This window comes from Mustela nigripes, chromosome 14, assembly GCF_022355385.1.
Source record: "Mustela nigripes isolate SB6536 chromosome 14, MUSNIG.SB6536, whole genome shotgun sequence".
NCBI lineage: Eukaryota > Metazoa > Chordata > Mammalia > Carnivora > Mustelidae > Mustela > Mustela nigripes.
The window spans coordinates 1,019,528-1,040,133 of NC_081570.1; the positions used below are offsets into that span (position 1 = coordinate 1,019,528).

Genomic DNA, 20,606 nt, shown 5'->3' on the forward strand with positions numbered 1-20,606 from the left:
AAAAAAAAAAAATCCCTTGAAGTAGTTCTAGCTTTATCTAATTGGCTTAAAGAAAAATAAGCACTTAAATAAATTAAATCTTCCCCAAACTCCCAGAAATAGAAGAATCAACTCAACTGTTTTTCAGGTTTACATAATTTGGGTAATCTCTGGTAAATAAGACTAACTTAATATTATTGATTTAATGAAACAGGTATATCTTCAGTGTTATCGACATTAAATGTAATATAAACATACATTTTTATTCTACTTTGGCTTCTTAGTCAAATAAGCTAATATTTTATCTATTCAATGTTTAAGATTGCACATATGATAAATCTGATTTTCATCAAACTGAGTTCCTATTCTTTTCTTTTTTTTTTTTTTTTTTTAAGATTTTATTTATTTATTTGACAGAGAGAAATCACAAGTAGATGGAGAGACAGGCAGAGAGAGAGAGGAGGAAGCAGGCTCCCTGCCGAGCAGAGAGCCCGATGCGGGACCCGATCCCAGGACCCTGAGATCATGACCTGAGCCGAAGGCAGCGGCTTAAACCACTGAGCCACCCAGGCGCCCCACAGTATTATTTCTTTGTGGACCTACCAGAGTATTGTCGGATCTTGGGCAGTCTGATGAGCGTATTGGGCTCGGGCTCCCATTCGGAGATGGTAGGGAGCGGTGTTCCGGAAACTCGGCCTTGGGGGAGCCCAGCTGGGCCGGGTGGCTGGGTGTGGCCCCTGCTCCCTGGGCGCTGTGGCTTGGCCTGGCTGAGCCCTCTCTCCTGTGATTTCCGTCTTCTCTGACATCAGCTGGTTTTCCGTGCATTTGCAGGTGCCAACACGTGGGCTTAAGACTCTTCCTTCGAAAGATCTTGTTCTCAGGTTAGAAAATGGCCTTCCAGGGTCGCCCCATCTGGTGCGAGGGGCCGTCCGGCTGCGAGGCTCTGGACTGGGAGGTCTCTCAGGGGGCACTCACAGGTGCCGCAGGTCAGCCGGAGTCTGTCCTCTCTGGGAAGCTTTTGCCCAGGTTCCTCCGGGACCACGTGTGGCCGTGGCGGAGGTCGAGGCATGTGCCGGGCCCTGGGTCTGGGAGGCAGGAGGAAAGTCGGCAGCCGCTGAAACGCAGATGTTTCTCTTCTCGCGGCCCTTCGACTTGTCATGATGGTTCTTATTGCTATATAATGGCATTTTGAGTAAGAAAAAATAGAAAATTTAAGTTCCTGCCCCAGATTGTCCTGTTCATGTCTATATCGAGCAAACGCAGGAGCCTCGAGTTCGGATGCAGGGTCACTGGAGTCACACAGTTTGCGTTTTGTGCCTCCAACACGCGTCTGTGTTTCCTCCTTACCCGGAACAGTGGAAACACAGCACAGAGCTGACTCGGCTGTTCTCGGTCACTTCCTGTGACGCGCAGACGCGAGCACTCTGCCAGTCCCTCCCGGTGGGGGGCGGGGAGCAGGCTGACGGCTGAGCACGGTGGTGCCCCTGTCGCCGCACACGTTCAGCTGGGCAGAGCGCTCCGGTCGGGCCCTGGGCCCTGGCTGTGTGCAGGGGAGCCCTGGCCTCCTGGGGTGGGGGCACCCGGCCGGCTCGGGGGTCTCCCTCCTCCCCTTGACCTTCCTCGAGTCTCTGGCTTCGTGCGCGCCCCATAGTCCTTCAGCGTCACTTACAAGGAACGGTTTCTCGAAGATGAGATGATCAAGCATTCTGGGACGGCGACAGCAGAGCATTGAACCTGGTGCACACACGGCACACCCACGGAGCCAGCCTGGGGAGTATCTTCCTTTTAGATGAAAAAGTCAGTGAGCTGAGGCCCAGCTTGCGAGCGCCCAGAAGGCAGGGCTCCTCACACCCCCTTTCCCAGCCTCGGGGCTCAGATGGCCTACAGGGGTTTCTCAGCTCCTCGTGCGAGTCTTAGGCTCTGGGGGGCCTGGCACGCTTTCCTGTTCTGTGTGGAGACAGATTGCGTGTCCTCTCACGAATGGACGCCGCTTGGGGATATTTTTATTTCGATTTTGAAGACTGGAAAGTGTTGGTCCTTTGCAGGAAGAGTTCCCTGGCCTGGGAGGAACGGGAATGTCCCAGTGTGGGCAGCCTGGCTCTGTGCCCGCAGGCCCCGCCTCGGGGTGGGATGCTGGGTCTGCTGCGCACGGCCGGCTTCAGGACAGGCCTCTGGCCTGCGGGCGTGTGGGCTGCCGGCCTCCTCCTTGGGGGGCCAGCTGAGAGCAGCGGAGATGCCTCACCCCTCTCTCCCGCTACCTTTTTGGAAACCTCCGTTCTTGGTGGCTCTGTCGGGTGGATTGCCTGAGGTGGAGGTCCGGCTGGGGCGAGCCCAAAGGCCGCCGTTGCCCTTGTGCACCTCCCAGGGTGCTCAGAGCGGAAGGCGTGGGGCTGGGCCCTGTGGGTCTTCCAGCTCCCCCCGAGGGGCCTTCCCCACCATCGCTGGGGCCAGCAGCCACTCTTCTGGGCTTTGATGGGGTCTCGGGGACCCGGGGGGCTCGAGTTTGGAGCTCTTGGTCCTTCAGGTTCCCCCAGACTCCAGGCACCCTGAGCACCTCTGTCACACACACGTGGACGCCGGTGGCCCTGCCGCACTGGGGTTCCTCGGCCGCCTCCTCCGGGATGCCAGCCGCCAGGCTTCTCTTCCTCCTCCTCCTCCCCCTCCTGGGCCCCCACGCCGGCCCTCCCGCGGTGCTGTCACAGCTGAGCTGTTATGCATCATTCATGGGGGGCGCTGGGCCTGGAGCCTTTGTGCGTGGGAAGAGGGGCTGAGCGGATGGGAGGCTTCTTTGCAAGGAGGCGCGGCAGGCTTGGGCTTGCGGCTCTCTGGTCCCAGCTGCTCCTCCTTCAGGAAAGGGTGATGGGGTGTGGCGGCACCCAGAGAGGTGTGTGGCCGGTGACACAAGCCTTGTGTGGGGTCAGTGTCCCCGGGGGTAGGATGCTGCACAGAGCTCTGCTGCCTCTCGTGGTCCTGTCTGCCTGCTGGTTCCTTCCTCTGAGCCGGAACGCCCCTGCTGTGCCCCTGGCCAAGGCTCCGGGGCTGCACCCGCGTCCCAGACGTGGGGCTGGCGGCGGACGGGGAGTTTCAAGGAGTGAGAAGGCCTTTTACTGGAAGGCGGCCAGAGGCAGGAGGCCCCGGTCCTGGAGGCCTGTGGTGTGACTCCCCGCAGGGCCGGCATCTGGGCCCGTGTTCTGGGAGGGGAGTGGGCAGGTCTCTCTTCCCAGGGCCACCCGCGACCCCGCCCCTGCCGTCCCCACTGGATCTGTGGTACAGAAGAAGTTTCTCTGGACACTTTCCTTAGTGAAAGGCCCCCTGGGCCCCTGGGGTTGAGGCAGAGCTGACAGGACTCCTCTCGTTTCAGACCATGTCACCCCACACCCCATATCGACTTCCAAAGTTCCCTCACCCGGTGCCTTCTCTCTGAGGCCTGCCACCTCTGACAGGCGACCGGTCACACGCACACGCACGCGCACATGTGAGAGCACACGAGCTCCGGTCCTGGTCCTTATTCTGAGCACAAGGTCAGGGGATGGGGTCTGTGGGAGGGACCTGGAGGTGCGAGCAGGGCAGCTGAGGGGCTTCCTGGGGTCCCCGTCGTCAGCAGGGTGTATAGATTCCCGAAGGGCAGGTGGTCACTGGGACAGGCGGGCAGGCTCTGTCCATGTGGGAGGCACTGGAGACCCTATAGAGTGGGGAGGAGGCTGGCACCGCAGGAGCCGGGCACCTCCTGAGGGCAGAGGGTGGCAGGGGTCGGGGGTGGGAAGCAGGTGGCCGCTGCCTGGTGGCCACTGCCTGGTGCCTCGCTCTGAGGGCCGTGCGCCGTGTATTTCTGCTCGAGATGAGCGGAAACTCCAGGCTCTTGCTTGTGCGTCAGAGGGGGAGCCTGGCCCGGGGCAACAGGTATCATGGTTGGCTGCGGCGTCTGCAGGAGCATCACCGGTCAGTTGCCGGTTCTCTGTGTGGAGGCTTGTGGGGGAGGAGGGGTGGCTGTCCTTTCAGAGGGGACTTCGTGGGGTGAGGGCCTGCTGTCCGGTCCTCGGCCGGCCAGCTGTCCGGAGTGGAACCACAGTGGCCCTCGCTCCTGCGCAGCGGTGGCTCTGACACCGGTCGGGCGGAAGGCGCGGCTGTCGTCTCTGGCTGGGGCTGGGGTGAGCCGTGAGAGCCAGGCACCCAGGAACCTTCTGTTCCCACTTCTCCAGAACACAAGAGTCCCACCGACTTTCAAAACAGCTTCATTGTCCTTGGGGTTCTGTTTCGTTGTTGTCATGCTTTTCGCAGTTACTTTCTGGTGACTGTCGAGGAAGGGGAAGATCCTGGTCCACCTCACCGTGTCCCTTTGGGGACTTCCCACACATTTCCTGATGCTAAAATGAGGTTTTACAGGGGCACAGGACACCGTGGTATCCGGAGGGCTGCTGGCGAGTCCATGGGACAGGGTCAGAGCAGACATCCAGTGTCTGCATCGAAACCCGCTCTCAGTCTTGGGTCCAGTGGACCCTCTGATCGGGGCCCCAGACCCCCCGGCCCAGTGGAGGTGAGCCTCTCCCTCCCCTCGTGAGGGTGGCGGGGCCACAGGAGTCATGTTTGTGAGTCTGCAGAAGGGTGGGGGTCGGGGGGCCGCCCCACCCCGCCCTCTCCCTCCCAGCCTCTGCGTTTGCGAGGGCTTCTTTGTGTTTCGACCAACGGGAGGGTAGGGGATCTCTGCGCCCAGTGGTGCCTCCAGCCCCAGGGGCCTTCTTCTGGGAGCTCGAGCCCAAAGTGTCCTGCCGCCGTGGTGTTCAGGCCTGGGTTGGCCCAGGTCTGGAGGTCCTGGGGGAGGGAAGGTGCTACCTGGAGCCGAGAGTGTCCGGGCCCTGGCTTGGGAGCATTGCTGCCCTGTCATGAGGTCTGATTCTTGGGCAAGGGGGCACGAGACCCCGCAGTCCCTGACGGGCTGTCCTCCGAGGAGACTCGACTTCCTCTCAACAGTGTGCAAGTAACTGAAAGGATGGCCTACTTAAATGTTTTAAAGATTAAGGTGGATCTTTAAAATTGCTATTTTCACTTCATTTTGGGGTTTGGAGTTGTCTTGCAAATTTAATCTGCTTCCTCTGAACCACAGTAATCAGAAATAGGTTAATTTAAGCATAATATGAAACATGAATTATCCTGTGGAAAATATTAATGGTACTTATAAAAATAGCTGTGCGGTTTCTAGAACTGTAAAATCTTCAGGAATGGTCCGTAATGCAGGTCTTGGGCTGGTTTAGGGTGGCTTTGAGATGGGGGTTTCGAGTTTACTTGTAGGAGACAGTTGGACTCCGGCACCAAGCACCTAGCATCCCCAGTTAGAGAGACACTCGGGACTGGAGTCCCTGCCCCTGCTGGAGCCGCACAGACTCGCAGTCTGGATGGGGATGAGGACGCCGTTTGTGCCTTGCTGCCGGGCCTCTGCCCGGACTCCCTGCCCCGGGAGCGGCCTCTGCCCCCGGAGCGGCCGTGGCCGGGGCCTAGCATGCACACAGCTGGGGGAGGGGGCGGTGTTCAAGCCGCCTGGGCTCTGCTCACCCACATGGTCCCGCATCCTTGTGCTCAAGGACGTGCAGACCCGGTCAGGGCTGGCAGGACGGAAGCCCCTGCTGCCCGTGTGGGACCAACCTTCTGGAGCTCTCAGGCCCAGCGCCTGCTGCGGGCTCCACGTCGGTGCGGATTTGCTCCGTCTGACACTGAAGCTGAGGATTCGTGGCCGAGAAACAGGGCGCACACTCGAATGTGTCCGTGCGGGCCGCATGGCATGATGGCGTCGACCTGGCACCTGAAAGGTCAAGCTGCCGTTCCGGTCCCTCCTCGGCCTCATCTCTGAAACCTGAAGGCTTGCCTCTCACCAAATCCAGAAGGCTCTTGGCCCATCTCCCTGCGCTCTCCTTCTGGAATGCCTCCTCTGCTCTTGCGCGTCTGTTACCCTCTCTCATGGGTCCGTCTCGTCTTCCTCTGCACTGCGTTGGAATAATTTCCCTGAGAACTGCTTTTATTCTGGAAAGTTCTGCTTTTTTTCCAATCTGTGTGATCTTTTTTGATGTCTTATTCTTTTCTCACATTTTTTTCTGTATATGTTTACTCATTTTGAGCTCGGTCTGTTCTAGCATTTCTACCCGTTGCTCTGTGGATGAGGCTGTGCGGCCCAGCCCGCGGCCTGCGCGCAGGGCCTGGGGGGTCGTATGGTGCGGCCCCCAGACTCTGCTCCTCTCAGCTTCCACTTGGGGCTCATGGAGGTCCATGGGGTCCCGTGGTTACACGGTCCCTGTGTCCCTGGGGTGGGGCGCAGGGGTCCTTGACCCCTGGTGGTCATGGCGGGCCTCCCTGGGTCAGCATGGCGGGCCTGTCACGTGGTTTTTCTCAGCTTTGGCCTTGGGCCCTTGAGCTCAGCTTTTGGGGGGATGTTGGAGCGTCTCCTCTGACATTTGCAGTGGTTGTGGAGGAGGAGGTCTGGCACCATGGGGTGAGCAGCAGACGTGGCAGGCACCCCCCACCCCTACCTGTTCTTCAGAAATCAGGCCTGACAGCATCACAGGGTAGGCTGCTTTGAAGGCCTGATGACATTTCTGGAAAACGTTTTCATCTCTGAATTTGTGGTCTTAGTCGTTTCCTGCCGACCCACTCGATGGAGTGGAATTATAACATGAACACTTGGACTGTGGGGCCCTCTCTTCGAGGGTCACAGAGAGATGCCCAGCACCCCAGCACGGCTGCTGGCCCTTCCCTGTGCGCTCTGCAGAGTCCCAGACTTAAGCCTGCCGTCTTTGCTCTGGGGGATGAGACCCACAGGTTCACTCCCCCAGGCCATGGCCGTCTCAGGGAGGATGATGTGACCAAAGGTCCCTGGTCGCCTGGAACCTGTGAGCAGCCTAAATGCTGGGTCCTGCCTGCCCCTATTCTAAACCTGCAGTGAGCTTCTAACTTGGACATATCACTTAGTGGTTGGATTCTGTTAGACTCTGCCAAACCATGAGGAAGAACTGCTTAGTTGAGTCTCTAAGTTCGGAAATTGGACGCATGTCTTCAGACCCCTAGATGTGGTTTTCCTGGGGCATCTCCCCCAGCTGAAAGCACTCTCTTGTGCTCAGACACAGTGTTGCTGATTTGCGAGAACTTCTGCCGCTTGTCTTTCCAAGGCCTCAGTCTGTGGGGGCACAGGCTGGTCCTCCTGCTGGGCAGGGGCTGCTTTGTCTTCTCAGTGGTTCATAAGACAGTGATGGGGACACCTCCCCCCCCCCCCCACCCAGGTCCCCCTAGGTGCCAGCCCCAGGGATCTGGGTCTCCGGGAAGCCAGGGTCAGGGACCGGGCAAGGGAGTGTCAGAGCATGGGTATTGGTGAGGGCAGGGAGGGGCCCGGATGCTGACCCCACAGCTTGAGAGTTGGGATCTCAGGTCGGTGCAGGGGCGTGGGCACGTTGGCCCAGGCCCCACGCGGTATGCGGCGGCCATCCAGCAGCCCTGTGTGCCCCCATCTGTGAGCTGGCGCCAGGTTGAAAGAGCCACTGCCCAGGACACTGGACCATAGGACTTTGGGAGGTGGGGACCAGGTGGGCCTCAGGAAACACACAGATGCCCCCCTGCCCTGAGCCCCTGGATGTACACACGGCTACCCCCACTCCAGCCTTGGCCAGAGCCTCGGCGTCAGCCTGGAATGGCCCGGGCTGCCCAGCTGGGAACTGGGGCCTTGCCCAGAGCGGACGTAGGATGCCTGTCCCTTTCCTGGCACGGAGCGGCTGCTGGGAGCCCGTTTCCCCCCGTCTCCTCTGAGCCCGCTGCCCCTCGCACTGTCCTCTCCTCCCGAGGGCTGCCTGCACTCCGGGTGGCTCAGTCCCCCACCCTGCGCTTCTGGTCAGTGTCTTGGCACCAGGTCCTGGCGCAGTGGGAGCAGGCCGGGGTCTGGGCCAGGCCAGTCCCCGCCCGTTGTGGAGTCCTCACGGCCACTCACCCCGCAGCTTAGACCAGGGCATCCCGTGGTCCGGGATGGGGCCAGACTGGAACATTCCCTGACCTTTGACAGGGGCCCGGCGCTCCGGGTTTTGTGTGTGAAACCTGACGCCCCGAGGGAGCCACGTGGTGTTCAGTGGCGGCGCCCTCTGCGAGGGGCTGCCTGGTGGTGCAGGTACGTGCCTGGGTCCCGCTGGAGGCCCTGGCGGCTTGCTTTCCTGATTTTATAACTTCGCTTTCAAATCATTATGCTACGATTGGCCTCTTAAAACTGGAGAAACTGCAGGAAGTGGGTATAGGCCTGTGATCAGAGGTCCGTGGTTTGCGAAGTTTCCAGTGCCACGTTATGACGGTGACTCGATCCTGCAGGCCTGAGAGCTTTGTGATGGCCCCTGTGTTAGCGGAGGGGCGAGGGGGCCAGGAGGCAGCCCTGTCGCTGCTTGGTGATCTGTGTGGAGGCCTGTTACCCCGTAAATACTTCCTGTAGGAAGCACGTGCGACCTGGCCAGTGTGTCCTAGCGCACGCATAGAGGACGTCGGTGTGCACTGAGGGGCCGCTCGTCCTGTAAGCAGACCCGTGTCTGCTGTGGCACGGACAGCCAGTCCTGCAAACGTATTTCTCTTTCTTTTTATTCTCTTGGTAACACTTTGTTTTCTGTAGCTTACTTCATCGCGGGAGGATGATGTGTACGACACATGACACGCAAAATGTGTGTCGATCGGCTACCTGTGGGATGGGCCAGGCCTGTGGTCAGCACCGGCTGTTAGTCACGTCTGGGGACCCCATGGAGGGGGCTGGTGTCCCTCAGCCCTGCGTTGTTCGGGGGTCAACTGTGCACGTGTCTGGGACCCTCTTCTCAGTTTTCCCAGGTCCTGACTGAGGAGCTGGCCCCTTCCCCGCCGCTGCTGGTCCCGGCCCCGCCCACAGGCTTGAGGTCCTGTCGCGTCCGCCGCCCCCCCCGCCCCGCCTCCGTCCAGGGTGCTTGTGTGATTCTTGTCGGATCACAGCCATCCCGGTGGGTGTGAAGTGGTCTCTGGCGGTGGTTTTGAGGTGCGTTTCCCTGCTGCTGGGGGCGTGGCCTCTGGGGAGCTGTGGGCCCCTCGCGCCCCGTCATAGCAGGGGTGTGTTGGCTTGTGCGACGCAGGTCCCCCAGCTGACGCCGCATCTACACGTTCCTCCCGGCCCGTGGTTGTCTCGGTGCCGCGGCGGCACCCTCCGACCCGCAGGAAAACCCCGACTTGGACTTGCCGCATCCTCTCTACCGGCGCTGCTCGTGTTGGCGCTTGGCGGTGGTGGCTGGGGTGGCGGTGGTGGCCGTGGTTACGCGGGAAGCCCGTGGGCAGTGGCGGCCGCAGCCCTGCGGACACCGTGTTCGCGTTTGCTTGGCAACAGCGTAAGGAAGCACGCGTCGGTAGGGAAGGCGCCTGCCAGCAGTCTTTGCCCCAGCAGGCCTGAGGGCCCTCCCCGCCCCAGAGCCGGTCCTCGCGGCACGTGAGGCTGGGGCCGTCTCCCTTCACGCAGCCACTCTCCGGCCCTGGGGGAAACAAGCCAGGGGTGGGAGCAGCACCGGAGAAGGGGCTCGGAGAGGGGCTGGCCCCCCCACAGGATCTCCCACCACCCTCGGCCACGTTTGCCTGGGACTCCTGGCCCTCGGGAGGGTCTGCACAGGCTGTGGCTCTCCCGGTGGCCGTTCTTACCATGTGAAGAATGTAGGTGTGCGTGGGTGATCCCACTCCTCCGGCAGCGCTGGTCTGTCCTGTTGGCCTCCTGGAGGAGGTCGCTAGTGCACGCAGGGGCCAGTGACCTCACGCCCAGGCTTCAGCCTCTGCGGAACACACAGGTGCCGTCTCCTCACTCAGCCCGGCCATTTCACAGAAGTCCTTGCCCTGACGTCGCAACAGCTCTGGGTGTTTGATGAAACACTCTCCCTGGCTCCTAGCACAGAACCGTCTCGACTGCTGGGCTGACCGCGTCGATGAACGTGGTTCAGTGCCGGGAGGGCTGGCGGACAGCGCGGTGCGGCCTTGGCAGGCTGGGGCAGTGGGGCTCTGCGGTAGAGCACGTACCCCCAGCTTGGTGTGAGCTCCCCGGGGTGGGGGGCCCTTGGCGTACCCAGGAGGTTGGGACATGGCCTCTCAGGCTACTGTCTTGGAACTTGTGTGCCTGCTCTGTGCTGTTCAGGTGTGCAGAATGGGGGCCACTGTTCTCGAGGGGCTGGCGAGCCTCCCGGTACCTGCCTTCCTGACGGGCGTCTGCCCTGGACATAGCCGTGCCGCCCGCCGGGGCTCCGCAGCCAGCCCTGTTTGCGCACACGCCAGGTCCTGCGGGGACGGACGCCAGTGCTGTCCTTACCCGGTGACCGGTGCGGGCCACCATGCTGTGCTCCGCGAGCTGAGTTGCTCTGGAGCGGGATGAGGTGCCTCGTTGGGTGAGGCTTCACCTTCATTCCTCGGCCGAGATGTGGCACCTCTGATGTGGCTGTGGCGGTGGCCTGGGCAGAGGTGAGACGTGTGTTGGCCGGGCAGCCACTTCGCCAGGTGCTCTGTCATCGGACTCTTGCGCTGGGCCTCGTTACCAGGGAGGCCGTTTGGGGTCTGAGCAGTCGGCCTCAGTGTCAGGCCGCCTGCAGGCCAGGCAGCTGCGTCTTGGGAATGGGTTTGTGCTCCTTCTGGTGTGCTCTGCTCCCGCCCACGGAAGGGGCCCTGTGTGTGCTGAGAAGTAAGAAAGCAAGCGGGAGTCCCCCCGACCCGCCGTGGCACTGGGCGTGTGCCGAGGCCTCCTTTTCCGAGGCTGCCTTTTCCACCATCTGGCTGCGGCCTCCTTGGTGTCTAGGCCTTGTTTCTGGGGACCCTCTGCCATCTCCGTGCAGAGCCCTGCCTGCCAGCACCATGGGCCCTTGAGGGTGCCCGCAGCCCCCCTGGCTGCCTGGGACGACCCTCCCTGTAGGTGTGTGGCCAGGAAGCTCCACCCCCAAGGCGGGGCCTCCTGGCCCAGGTGCAGATGCTGCTTCTCTGTCTGGGGCTGAGGTGGCCTCCCTGACCCAAATACACTGCTGGGAGCGTGACCGTGGCCTTACAGGGCTCCGGGGAGCCCCTCAGCCCTCCTCCCCTTAGGGTGACAGACTAGGGATCCCTCCAGCGCCAACCAGCTGGTGTCTTGGATGAAGCCACGTGGCTGACCCAGATCTTGTAGGAGGTGCTGGAATCTCCTGAGACCAAGAGCATGTGAAGGCCGCAGGGGTGGGGCCGGGCCCCTTACTGCTCCAGGACAGCAGGACCCCTCGGGGGACACTGGGCGGGGGTGGAGGCTGGTGTGGGGCGGTGTTTTGTTTTGATTTGGGGTATACAAACTCTCTCTGTAAAGTTTGGCTCAGACCCCTGTGTCGGGGGGGTTCGAAGCGGGGACCATCAGCGCCGCACCGGCGGTGAGAGGGAAAGGGGCTTTGGTCTAGGACCTGTTGTTTGGCATCTAATTAGTAATTAATTAGTAACTAGGCATTAACAGCTGGGTTGGTGAGCACAGTGTGGAGAGCCGAGACTGAGGGAGGGCCAGCCACTGGGCCCTGTCCAGAGGGACTGCCCCTGCCTTGGGAGCCCCCAGCGGACACAGTGGTGGGGTCTGCTCCCACTGTCCGGGGCGGTCTCTCTGTGGCTTCCCTTCATGGGCCTGTGAGGGACTGGGGCTGAGGCCACAGCAAGGAGGGGCCCTGCCAGGCTCGGCCCCCCCGAGCACCGAGTGGTCAGCCTGTGGTCAGTGGTCAGTGGAGACCTATAGACCAGGCTCAGCCTGTTTGGGATCACCCGTGGCCACGCCTGCTGAGCTGCGAGCCACACACCGTCTGGGTGTGGTCCAGAGCCCCGCATGGTTACGGGATCTGCTAAGTCCATCCCCACCGTGGCGTCTGAAAGGGACGCGTGTGCTCCTGAGCCCTGGGGAGCCTCTCCTGGGTTTGGGCATTGGTCCTTTGTCCACCTGGGACCCTTGGCAGAGGTCTGGCCTTCAGTGAGCTGGGGTTCCTGGGATTCAGCTCTTTGTCCCACCTGTGACCTCCAAATTCTCTTTCCTGATCCCCGAGGAACTGACCAGAATTCAGCCCCAGACCACCGGCACAAGAGCGGGCAGAAGAGCGCCTCGAGTGGTTCTTGCTGCTGTTCTCTGCCCTGGCATTCGGCTAAGGCCTGTGACTGTTGTCGTCAGCTTGTGCCCGGGCCTGAGGGCCCACCCAGACCAGGTCACTGCTGCTTGAGCTCACGCCACCCGGGAGGCCTTCTCGCCACAGGGGCTCTTCCTGACCCTCGCCTGGGCCTGCTGTTGCGGGAGGAGGTGGATCGCTGCCCGATGCCTCCCTGGTTCCCAGCTCCAGCTCAGCTGCTGCAGGCTCTGGGACCCGGGAGTCTTTTCCTCTGGCGTGATGCCCCCCCCCGCCCCGCCCCCGGCTTTATCAGCTGTGGGTGGGGATCTGAAGCTCTGGGCACACGGACGTCCGCGCCGTGGCTGGCCACAGTGAGGAGGCTGGTCTTCTGCCCAGGTCCGCACTCCACATTCAGCGCCCAGGTGTCTGCTGGGCAGACATACTCTCTTGTTCCTTCGTCCTCGGTGCCCAGCGCTGTTGGGTCAGAGGGACTTGGGTGGCGGTGGATGTGGCCCCGCCATGTGGCACCGGGGGCAGTGTGCGTCCTTGGCCCTGGTCCAGGGGCCAGAGTGGGTGGGGCACCTTAGTGGACTAGGAGAACAAAACCAACATAGTTCCCATCTGCTCCGGGCGGGGCGGAGGGGGTGGTGGTACGTGCACTCTCGGGTGCCTGTGGCCTTTGTGGCTGAGAGCGACCCACACAGCTGAGCTCCGAGTGTGCCCTAGCCGGGCACCACATGCCAGCGATGTCCAGACAGGGCATGGGGAGAGAAGGACCCGCTGGGGGCGTCTCAGAGAAGGTAGAGGGAGCCGGAGGCGTGCTGAGGCTGCTGGCCGGCCCTCCACAGCCGTGTTTGTTGTTGGACACTGGCTCCCTGTGTGCACACCGGGGCCGCGGGTCTGATTCTCAGCATCTGTGGCCCTGGTTCTCCTGACAGGCAGAGTCTTCGGACTGTCACAGTCCGATCCTCAGCCGAAGGCCCCATATCCCCCAAGTGCGCGTAGGTAAAGTTTGGGGTCCGTGGACCTGGGTGGAGAAGGTGACTTGATTCTGACCGACAAAGAGGGACGCCTTTCTCCTGCGGGTCAACAGCTCAGGGCTCGTACCGCCCGCATGAGCTTGGTTCTGGCGCCGCAGCCCTGGTAGCGCTGGCTCTGTGTGCACACGGGGGCCTGGCACGTCCGTTCACGCGCACTGGCCCGGCCTTGCTCTCTTGACCTGGGCTCTGTGGGTGCGGTCTGTCATCGTGGTTGGCTGTCCCTACCCTGGGCCGTTTGGGTGTGTGGCACATGGCTGTGCCCCGCTGGCCTCTGGCTGTCCTGGCAGATGGGTGGGAGCTGGCCCTCTGCACCGCCGGTGTCCCCGCAGAATTGGTCCCCGAGCCAAGGGTTGTATCTGCTGTGGCGGCCAGAGCACCGCACGGACAGCGGCTGTGCTCTTGGGCTTCAGGCCGGTGCCGGCAGCATCTGGAACGTCTTCTCTCCCTCCGCTCTGTCCCCCATGTACAGTTGTTCTTTCTCTTCGAAGATGTCCGGGGTGGTGCACAGGAAAGGGGCAGGGCAGGCCCTGGGGAGCGATCCTGGGTTCACCCCAGGCCAGTCTTGGGAGGCAGGTGGTAATGAGCTCATTCCCTGAGAAAACGTGGGGTACTGCCAGTGGCCTCTCTCACAGGAGTCTTGCGTCTAGGGGCTCCCAGATGCCAGGTCAGGGCCCACACCCAGGCCTGCTGCCCTGCTGCTGGAACGTGGGGTTCTCAGCAGAGTGTGGGGGAAGGGGCTCAGAAATCCAAGGGCCGCTGGTCTCGGAGCCCGGAGCCCTCCTTCTGCCCTGCCCTGCTTCTGGGCCTTGGCAGATGCTGTCCTTCTGTGCGTTTGGGGCTCAGGCGTGGAATGAAATACGGCGTTTGTGAGCATGAGGGCCCGGGGCTGATGCCAGAAGCTGCCGCAGCTCCTGGTGGCTGCTCACCCTGTCGTCTGCCCGGCCTCACCCTGCGCTGCCCCAGCACCGCCCTGCGCCTGCTGGAGCCTCTGACAGAAGGGACCCTGCAGCCCAGCCCGACAGAAGGGACATAGTCAAGTCACTGTGAGGTCATGCCCCCAAATCCTCGTAAACCTACAGAGGCCCCTGGGCAGGGTGTGCGGAACCCATGCGGGGCGTCCTCTCTTCTGTGAGGCGCACATGGCTGCGGGAGGGTCCCGGTGCCTGCCTGCGTGCTCTCCCGACAGCTCTTTTTTTTCTTTTGAAAACCGCATTTGTTTTAAAAATCGTGGCAAAACATAGACAAGGTAACACTTACCATCTCAAACACTGCAGGGTGCACTGCGGCCGCGCCGGGTCCGAACCTGCAGCCTTGCTTCCCGCCGTCTGTCCAACTGAAACTCTGTAGCCATTAAACCGTGACTTCCCTCTCCCGGCTCCCTTCAGCTCCCGGCCGCGGGTTTTGTTTTGTTTTGTTTTGTTAGGTTGTGTTTTTTAATTTAAATTCAGTTATTTAACATGCAGCGCATTATTGGTCTCAGAGGCGGAGGTCAGTGATGCATCAGCCCGCGTGGCTCGAGGCGGAGGTCAGCATCAGCCCGCGTGGCTCCCAGGGCTCATTCCCGGCCGGCCCATCCCCAGCCGCCCCGCCCCGCCCTCCAGCAGCCCTGTTTCCCGAGAGTGAAGAGTCCCCCTGTCTGCTTTCATCTGGTTCTATTTTTCCCTCCCTTCCCCGTGATCCTCTCTTTGGTTTCTTAGATTCCGGTGTGGGTGAGATTAGAGGGTCATTGTCTTTCTCTGACTGACGTCACTTAGTGCGACACCGCTGGTTCCGTGCACGCTGGTGTAAGTGGCAGCATTTCGTTCTTTCTGACGTTCTCCTGCGTGCAGACCCCGTCTTCTCTGTCCGTTCACCTGTCTGTGGGCACCTGGGTGCCTCGCAGAGCAGGGCAACGGGCACGTCGGCCGCCGCGCCCAGCCGAGTGGCTGCTCCGTGGAAGGCCGGGGTCCTGGTGGCTGCGTGTGTGCTGCGTGGGGGCACACTTGGGTGTCCTGGCACGTGCTCTCGGCCCCGTGTGGGGCAGTGCTCTGCCCGGAGTCCTGTGGGCAGGCGTCCGCGGGCAGTGCCGTGGCCGGCCGCGGGAGCCTGTCCACGCTCTGCGGGACCCTCTGCAGGCTCAGCCCGAGGCTCCGGGGAGTGGGCTGGCCAGTCTCGGTGCCCCAGCTGAGGCCCCAGGCCCAGAAGCCTGCTCCCTCTGTGAGGGTTGTGGGCCCCCGTGATCCGGCTTGGAGGCCTTGAGAAGGGTCAGGAACCAGAAGTGACTGTCCTTACCTGCTCGCTGACCTCTTGTGGAGTGGGGATGCCGTGGGCCGTTGCGGGGGCTCACGTGGGCCTGCCGGGGATGGCGGCCTTCCAGGCCTGGAGAAGCACAGGCTGCCGGGGCTCTAGGTCGCTCTCAGGGGAGAGGCGGCAGCAGCCCTCCCTCAGGGCCAGTGTCTCTGTCCTGGCGAGGCTCCCTTCTGGCCCCTTCCTGCTGCTCTCATGTTCATGGAAGGTCCTGCTCTTGGGGTTTTTCCTGCCTGAAGACCCGTCCCCATCCTAGGGTTGACAAGCTTGGGGGTGGGTGGGGCGGGGGAGGCTCAGGCCCTTTCTCCAGATGTCCCAGGCTTGGTGCTCGCAGGCCAGGCCCCTGAGTGGGAGCCCAGCCCCGCCTGCCTCACTCCTCCTGCGGACAGATGGGGCTGTGGCCTGTGGGTGCGGGGCGGGGGGTGGCCCTATGGTCCGAGTCGTATGCACCCCACAGGAGTCTCCCTGAGGCTTCTAGAACCTGCGGGCGCCGGTGCCAAGCCTGTGGCTTTTCTCTCGGTGAGAACTAGGCTTGTTTCCTCTCCTCCTGCCTCCTATCTGCTCCAACAGGAAGCTCCACCCGTCGCCCGCCCGGCCACCCGCTCGCAGGCGGCAGGAGGTGTCCAAGCCGCACAGACAGACGTCACCGCGGCTCTTTCCCCTAAAAAGCACCAACAAATGGGTCTTTATTTCCTGAATGATTGTTTTGTGTCTGAGCAGACCGTCCACAGCCGTCTGTGGGCTCCGCTTGGGAGCACCTCCCCAGAGCGTGGCGTAGGCCTCGGGCCACCGGCCTCAGGCAGCTGCTTCTCTCTGAGGACAAAGGCCAGTGCGTCCCTGCACAGGGTCCGAGGTCCTAGTATTTCCTCCCTGGGGCCCGAGGCTGCCTCTGTCCCCGGAGTCCCCCTCGCCCTACGTGTTTGTCCCCCGAGCAGGGCTGCCAGATGGTGGGGGCCCCGTGGACATGCGTGCATTACAGGAGCGTGAGGGGCTGGGTTTGGCCCTCTGGCCAGGGTCCCGCCAGTCCTTTGTCCCTGGTATTTGGTGACGATGGCCCTGGTAAGCAGGGCATCTCCATGGGCCACTTGCCTCCCTGCCCTCTTCCCCCTCCCGGGAAGCCCGTGTCCCCCCAACGGCCAGGTTTGTGACACAGTGTCTTCTCTAAGTGTTCTGAAGGAGCCCTTAGTGGGGAGGAGCGCTTCTCCCCTCCAAGGCTCCCCGATGGCCAGCAGAACGCCCCCCAGTTCTGCTCTCTCCTGAATTTAGACCTGCGACAGCGCGTTGTCATGTTGGCCCCTGGCCCCGGGCGGGTGGCTGCATGCTGGCTGCGTGTGGCCCCGGCGCAGCTGCCCTGGGTGTGGGCACTGTCTGTCTTCCACAGACGGCTCCGTTTTTTCAGGCAGAGGCCCCGTCCCCCTTGGGATCCTGCGCCATCAGGATGGGGGCGTGTGTCATCCTGACACCGGTGCTGGAAGCCCCTCTGGCCACCGCATCCGGCAGACGCATAACCTGGTGCCCCTGGGAGGCTGGAGGCAGCTTTGCGAGGCATGAGGAGAAAATGAGCGTGGCCTCGGTCCTGAAGCCGTGGGCACGCGCTGGAGGGTTGCCCCACCTTTCTCCTGGGGTCTTGCCAGACGGCCCCTCCGGCTGACAGCAAGTTGTCTGTTCTGCTTGGTAGAACCCAGAACTCTGGGGCCCTGGGTGACCCTCCCCAATGGAAGGCCCCACACTCGGCCAGTGAGCCTGCCTGCCGGGCTCCTCCCTCCGCATCCAGGCAGGACTGCAGCAAGAGGCCAGAGTCTGAGGCTCCTGTCAGCTGTGTGGGCACCAGGTCGGCAGTGCGCAGACAAGGCCGTGGTGGGGAGGGAGCACCGTCCCCTCGAGGTCCTGCCCGGAGCTCAGCCTGGGCGCCCTCCCCTGAGCCTTCTGCAGCTGTGGGGTGAGGTCCCAGCGTGGCAGCCCCACAGGGCACGCGGGGATGCAACTTGTCCCTTGCTGGGGTCCGGGTCTGCACGTCACTGTTCACGCCTTGTGCACGGTCGAGTCTGCTGGCTGGGAGACCCTGGCCAGAGCTAGAGGCACCAACGACAACTTTCCTGTCTCTCACAGGTCTCTTCCGAGCCCCCAGCCTCCATCCGGAAGACAGATGACGCCTCCGCCCAACTCCCCACATCTTCTGAGAAGGACAAACAGTCGGGCTGGCTGCGGCCCCTGGCCAGCTCCTCCAGCAAGGTGGCGCGGGGCAGGGACGGAGGACGGAAGGTGCCGCGGGGTCCGCAGCCCGGCCTCTGATGACCCCTGACGCCCGGTGCCTCTCTTCCTGCAGAGCCTTGGCTGTGTTCACCCTCGCCAGCGCCTCTCCGCTTTCCGACCCTGGTCCCCAGCGGTGTCCACAAGTGACAAAGAGCTCTCCCCGCACCTCCCGGCCCTGATCCGTGACAGGTGAGTGCCCTCTGTGCCAGCAGGCAGCGAGGACACGGGCTGGGCTTGGGCTCTGCCACCTGGGTGTCTGTAAGCACCTGCTGGGCCAGGAGCCACCTAAGGTCATTCTCAAAGTGGACAAGATCCAAGAAAGGCTGTTGCTCTGTGTGTCTCCGGACGGGTTTCCCCCCCTTGTGGGTGTTCCTTCGGTGGCTCAGTGCAGGGGGAATGGAGAGCCCGGGATGCTGCTGTGTTTGTTCCCACCCACAAGCCGCCTTGTGCTGGCCCAGAGGCTCTCTGCTCCTGCGGGCCTGCTGTGAGTGCCTGCACATGGGGCCACGTGGGCCTGGAAGCAGTCTGGGAGGGGGGCCACAGGCAGTCACCACCGTGCTGGTCTTAGACAGGGTTGGGCTACAGCCACTGGCTTGCATCTCCTCCTTCGCACCCTCCGGGGGCGGGTCCCATAAGGAGCTTTCGCATGCAGGCCATGGTGGGATGGGGGACTCGGGGTGGGGAGCAGATGCCTGTGGCCCCAATGCCCCCCCATACCCCGCAGCTTTTACTCCTACAAGAGCTTCGAAACGGGTGTGGCCCCCAACGTGGCCCTGGCCCCACCGGCTCAGCAGAAGGTCGTGAGCAGCCCACCGTGCACCGCTGTTGTCTCCCGGGCCCCTGAGCCTCTGGCCACCTGCCTCCAGCCACGGAAGCGGAAGCTGACCGTGGACACCCCTGGAGCCCCAGAGACGCCGGCGCCCGTGGCTGTGGCCGCCCCAGAGGATGACAAGGACTCGGAGGCCGAGGTGGAAGTGGACAGCAGGGAGGAATGTGCGTGTGAGTCGGGGTCCCTGCCTGCCCCGGGCGCAGCGCCGCACGGCCACGTGCCGAGCACCCTGGTGACCTCGGCTTCCATCTGTGTTTCCGCAGTCACCTCCTCCCTGTCCTCGCTCTCGTCCCCGTCCCTTACCTCATCCAGCTCCGCCAAGGACCTGAGCTCCCCCGGCGTGCACGCCCCACCCGCCGCCCCTGCTGCCCCTGAGGCTGTGGCCCCTGCCGACCCCACGAGCGGCGGCCTGGAGGCCGAGTTGGAGCACCTGCGGCAGGCCCTGGAGGGCGGCCTGGACACCAAGGAAGCCAAAGAGAAGTTCCTGCACGAGGTGGTGAAGATGCGGGTGAAGCAGGAGGAGAAGCTGAGCGCTGCCCTGCAGGCCAAGCGCGGCCTCCACCAGGTGAGGCTGCGCCCCTGCGCCCGCTGCCGGCCTGTCCCTCTGGGGCAGCACAGGCCCGCTGCTCTCCAGCAGGAGCCCCACGCCCTGGTGTGCCAAGGACTGGTACACCTCCTGGGCTGCAGCCCCCGGGGTCCCTCGTGCACACGCGGGCTGTCGGAGTCGGATGCGGCAGGTTGCTCTGGCAAGCGTGAGGGCCGGACCAGGTGGCTCCGGTTCGGGCACAAGCGCACAGCCTGTGCACACACGCTGGCTCCGAGCTGACCCCACGGTGCGGTGGGGACTGCAGGCCGAGGGGGTCTGGGCCCCGCTCGCATCTGCCTCTGCCTCCCACCTCGGTAGCACCCGGCCCCCAGGTCATTATGTTGTCGTGTCCTCTGTGCCCATTCTCCGCAGAGCTCATGGCTTGGGGAGGGCAGGCCTTCACCCTCGGGCTCTTTGGCCCTGCAGGAGCCCCCCCCCCCCCCCCCCCCCGCCCCCCTGCGCGCGCGCCCGCTGAGTTCACAGCTGAACGGCTGGCGTCTGGCAGCTTCGCCCAGGGGCTCCTCGCACACGCGACTCAGCCGTGTGGTCCTGAGAGCCCCAGATTTCAGATGTGTCTGTCAGGCACTCACCCAGAACGCCTTCTCCCTGGTTCCGGGTGGGGGCGTGAGTGCACCTGCCCACGCCGGGGAGCGCCGCTGTGCATCGGGGGCCCCGGCCCCGCCTGGAGGGACCCCTGCGGCCGTGGGACCCCGGCGGAAGCTTGCCCGCCGCAGCTGTCTGCTCAGACCGCAGGCTGGGGTGCGCTGGGACCCCGTGGGGCCGGGAGGGCCGGGGCAGCAAGGGGACGGCCCGCCCCCGCCCCCGGCCCACGGTGTGTGCCGCTCGCTCTCCAGGAGCTGGAGTTTCTGCGCGTGGCCAAGAAGGAGAAGCTGCGGGAGGCCACGGAGGCCAAGCGCAACCTGCGGAAGGAGATCGAGCGCCTGCGCGCGGAGAACGAGAAGAAGATGCGGGAGGCCAACGAGTCCCGCCTGCGCCTCAAGCGGGAGCTGGAGCAGGCGCGCCAGGTGCGGGTGTGCGACAAGGGCTGTGAGGCCGGCCGCCTGCGCGCCAAGTACTCGGCCCAGGTACGGGCGGGGGGCCTCGGGGCGGGTGTCGGGGGCGCCACCCAGGAGGCAGGGCCCGGCGGCGGCGAGGCCCCAGCGCGCCCCCGTCGGCTGCCGCTGCGGAGCGGCGCCCGGGCCCCGGGCGGGAAGCGGCCGGCGCTCTCTGGGCACCCGCGGGACCCGCTGCCGGCCCAGGAGGCCAGGGGGGCCCTTCCCTGGGCTGCCGGCGTTGGTCCTCCACGGAGAGGCGGTCCTCTGGCCTGTCGGGGCCACCGTGTGGGAGCTCCTTGGGGCTCCTTCCTTCCAGGCCGGGCCCTTCCTGGGGGATTTTGCTTGAGGAGTCGGCTCCGAGCCGGCCCCAGGGGTGCAGGGGGCCCCCAGGCAGCCCCAACTCTTTGGTCCTGGGGCGGGGGCCGGGGCTGTGGGCTGTCCACCCTGGGCACCTCCGAGGGTCTCTGCGCCGCCTGACCGGCTGTC

General features: G+C 63.3%; 1 protein-coding gene and 1 long non-coding RNA gene across 2 annotated transcripts in view; one reads left to right on the forward strand and one right to left on the reverse strand.

Annotated features, from left to right (window-relative positions):
* Positions 1 to 20,606, forward strand: part of SKI (SKI proto-oncogene) — a gene marked incomplete at its 5' end in the record, with an annotated part of 63,771 nt that overhangs the window by 42,698 nt on the left and 467 nt on the right. Inside the window, 5 exons of the mRNA XM_059376266.1 lie at positions 17,507 to 17,629; positions 17,724 to 17,839; positions 18,375 to 18,649; positions 18,743 to 19,044; positions 19,920 to 20,150. Coding sequence (XP_059232249.1) covers positions 17,507 to 17,629; positions 17,724 to 17,839; positions 18,375 to 18,649; positions 18,743 to 19,044; positions 19,920 to 20,150 — 1,047 coding nt within the window. The remainder of the gene's footprint in view (positions 1 to 17,506; positions 17,630 to 17,723; positions 17,840 to 18,374; positions 18,650 to 18,742; positions 19,045 to 19,919; positions 20,151 to 20,606) is intronic.
* On the reverse strand, positions 8,296 to 16,522 carry LOC132001519 (uncharacterized). The gene is made up of 3 exons (XR_009399634.1): positions 14,369 to 16,522; positions 9,637 to 9,764; positions 8,296 to 9,473 (listed from the first exon to the last, which is right to left on the reverse strand). It is a non-coding gene; the product is annotated as an uncharacterized LOC132001519 (long non-coding RNA).